Consider the following 3,041-nt stretch of genomic DNA (forward strand, 5'->3'; position numbering starts at 1 on the left):
GGTGGAAATGCTGTAACAACCCACAATGAGATTTTAACAAGAGTCAATTTCATTTGAACACCCTGAAGTTCAGCTTAATTGCGGCAACATCCCTTTATGTTCTCACTGTCACATTCTTTTTTCTTTTTTCCTTTTTTTGGTCTGAACTGTTACATTCTTATGGTGACATAAAACATGAAGATGTTTTGTAATTTATTTATCCTCGAATACATCGCTCTTTCACGCGGAAAATAAAGTGTGTAAATAATTGAACCTGTGGGGTGGGTGCTGCAATTAAGCCACACCTCAGGGGTCTATATGAAACAAATGACCCGATGAAGTTGAAAGTAACCAATTATGGCGTTGACTCGTCCTACTTGACTTGCCTGCTGATCATTTCAAGTCAAACTCACCTTCGACGAAAATCCCTCTTCCTTCCTTCCTTCCTTCCATGGCAGCATACTTCTTGCCGCCTTCTTCACAACAACAGCATATATCTCTCTAATTCAACCCCCTCCACCACGTTTAATTTCTCACCAAACCCACCACCCCCCTTTTACCATTTGCACCCCCAACGCCACAAACTAATTAACCCTCTCTCTCTCTCTCTCTCTCCTCCAATTTCAATGGCCATGGAGAAAACCCTCCAAGCCGTTCTTGCGGCTACAGGCAGCTTCTTCGCCATAACCGTAGTCTTCGCCTGCATCTACCTCTTCTGGAAGGGCTCCAAACGCAAATCGACCCGCTCCCGTTACACCCGACCCGTCCGCAACCCGCCCGCCACCGCCCTCACCTCCGTTACCGTCGACGAAAGCTTTTCCGTCGATCCCTCGCTCAAGGTCTCCATGGAAGAGGTCGTCAAGGCCACCAAGAATTTCTCCGCCGATCTCGTCGTAGGCGACGGCGGCTTCGGCTTCGTCTACAAGGCCCAGTTCTCCGACGGCCGCATCGTCGCCGTCAAGAAGCTCGATCCCGACGCCTTCCAAGGGTTTCGCGAATTTCAGGCGGAGATGGAAACCCTAAGTAAGCTCCGGCACCCAAATATCGTTAAGATTTTGGGATATTGTGTCTCCGGCGCCGATAGGATATTGATTTATGAGTTTATTGAGCGGGGCAATCTGGACCGTTGGCTTAACGACTCGTCGTCATGCGACGGTGATGGGTATGATGACGGGGCCGGGTTTAGAGTACCGTTATCTTGGAAAACGAGGATTAAGATCGTTAGGGGTGTGGCTAATGGGCTGGCTTTTTTGCATGGGTTGGACAAGCCCATTATTCATAGGGATATCAAGGCTAGTAATGTGTTGTTGGATTCGGAGTTTGAGGCCCATATTGCTGATTTCGGGCTGGCTCGGAGGATGGACGCCTCCCGTTCGCATGTCTCGACGCAGTTTGCCGGTACCATGGGGTACATGCCGCCGGAGTACAAGGAAGGGTTCACGGGGGCAACCGTGAGAGCCGATGTGTTTAGCTTTGGGGTTTTGATGTTGGAGGTTGCGACCGGAAAACGGCCCAATTTGCCCACGAAGTTCGACGGCAAAGAAATGGGCTTGGTGGAATGGGCCAGGAAAATGGAGGCCCAAAACTGCCAAATGGAAATGGTCGACCCTGTTATTTCGAAGGACGACTTGGATGAAGCCAATGTGAAGGAGTATTTTAGGATTGCTTGTCATTGTGCTGGTGAGATTTCAAGAGAAAGGCCCCCAATGAGAGAGGTGATTGAAATGTTAAATCAAATTTCGATCTGACAATGTATTTATATATTTTTTGCATTGGCGAGCAATGTTGTTTGTTTACAGTGTTTGTTGGGATATGAATAATATAGTTGAAAGGGATGTAAATAGGGAAATTTAGCCAATTAAACAAGGGAAAATGATAGAAGTAGGAGGATTAGAGGTAGTTTTTATTTTGGCCCTTGTTGCATTATTACTTTTCACCCAGTGGGTTTTGTAAATGGTAAAAAGAAGATCCCTAACTAAAGAATGAGAGGATCTTTTTTAAACCACGTATGGAACTTTCTGTGATGATTGTTTGAATAGAACATGATTTTCATGCTTTTGGTTTTATTATGTTTTGCCATGATGGCTGCCAACCAATTGATATGATGAGATTGGGGAACCAAGATTTCTATTAATTATTAATTGCTTAAGATTCGTTACATTATGAAAGGCATGAATGGGGTGGCACAATAGTACGCCCAGCCAGGGTGCTTCGAATTCTACGCTAAACGGGCAAAACTTACATACTAAAGTCAAAGGTATGAGTCAATTTCATAAATGAACATAACAAGATACACCTAGTCAGAGAGAACGTAACGAGTCTTACCCCTCAAATGCATTTCTATACATAAATAAAAATTTAACAAAAAACAAAATCAAAAACCACAAGTAAATGCACAAATCATTCCTTCATAGCTAAGGCTGCTGGAGGAGGTGAGATTATTCCCAGATAAGGAGGATGCAAGAAGATGGTGTGTAGAGACTTGAGGTCAATTTTCTTATGCATATTTTTTTAATCGGTTGAGACGCGTATCAGGTAGTCCTCTGTTTCTTCCCTCCAGCATGATTTGGAAATCTAGAGGTTCCACTCAAAATTAAGGTTTGGCTTGATTGGTGGCACACGGGAAGGTAAAATCCTGCAATTTACTCTAAAGATGTATGACAAGTCCTTGTCATGCTAACAATGGTGTACCAAATTTATGCAAGAGTGCGGAGAAGATTGTGGATCATGTTTTCTTATCTTGTTGATTTAGCTGGAGATATGAGATCATTTTGGGCTATTTGTTCGAAAAGAAATGGGACGAAATTTTGAAGATGTTAGGGGGATGGAAGAGGAGGAAGTGCGTGGGAGACGGTCAAGTACTGGGTAGTGCTTTGGGCATCTGTTTCTCCAAATTTTAGGAACCCTTCTTACTAGACTAGAAGGATGTAGTGTCATGAGTATGTTTTAGTTTGTTAAACCAGAAGTAGCTTGAATTCATATTTTTCTCTCCTATATTCATGTCGGATTGCTTGTTCGCTTTACTGTCCAGTTTCTCTAGTGAAATAAAACTTCATCTTTTC

The 3,041-nt window shown here is 43.7% G+C and overlaps 1 protein-coding gene across 1 annotated transcript; it reads left to right on the forward strand.

Annotated features, from left to right (window-relative positions):
• Positions 1-358: 358 nt before the first annotated feature.
• LOC117612115 (phytosulfokine receptor 2-like) lies at positions 359-2,045 on the forward strand. The gene has a single exon (XM_034340858.1). It carries the CDS (start codon positions 606-608, stop codon positions 1,725-1,727), a length of 1,122 nt encoding a protein of 373 aa, XP_034196749.1. The 5' UTR covers positions 359-605; the 3' UTR covers positions 1,728-2,045.
• The last annotated feature ends 996 nt before the right edge of the window (positions 2,046-3,041 follow it).

This window comes from Prunus dulcis, chromosome 8 (assembly GCF_902201215.1).
Source record: "Prunus dulcis chromosome 8, ALMONDv2, whole genome shotgun sequence".
Classification (NCBI taxonomy): domain Eukaryota; kingdom Viridiplantae; phylum Streptophyta; class Magnoliopsida; order Rosales; family Rosaceae; genus Prunus; species Prunus dulcis.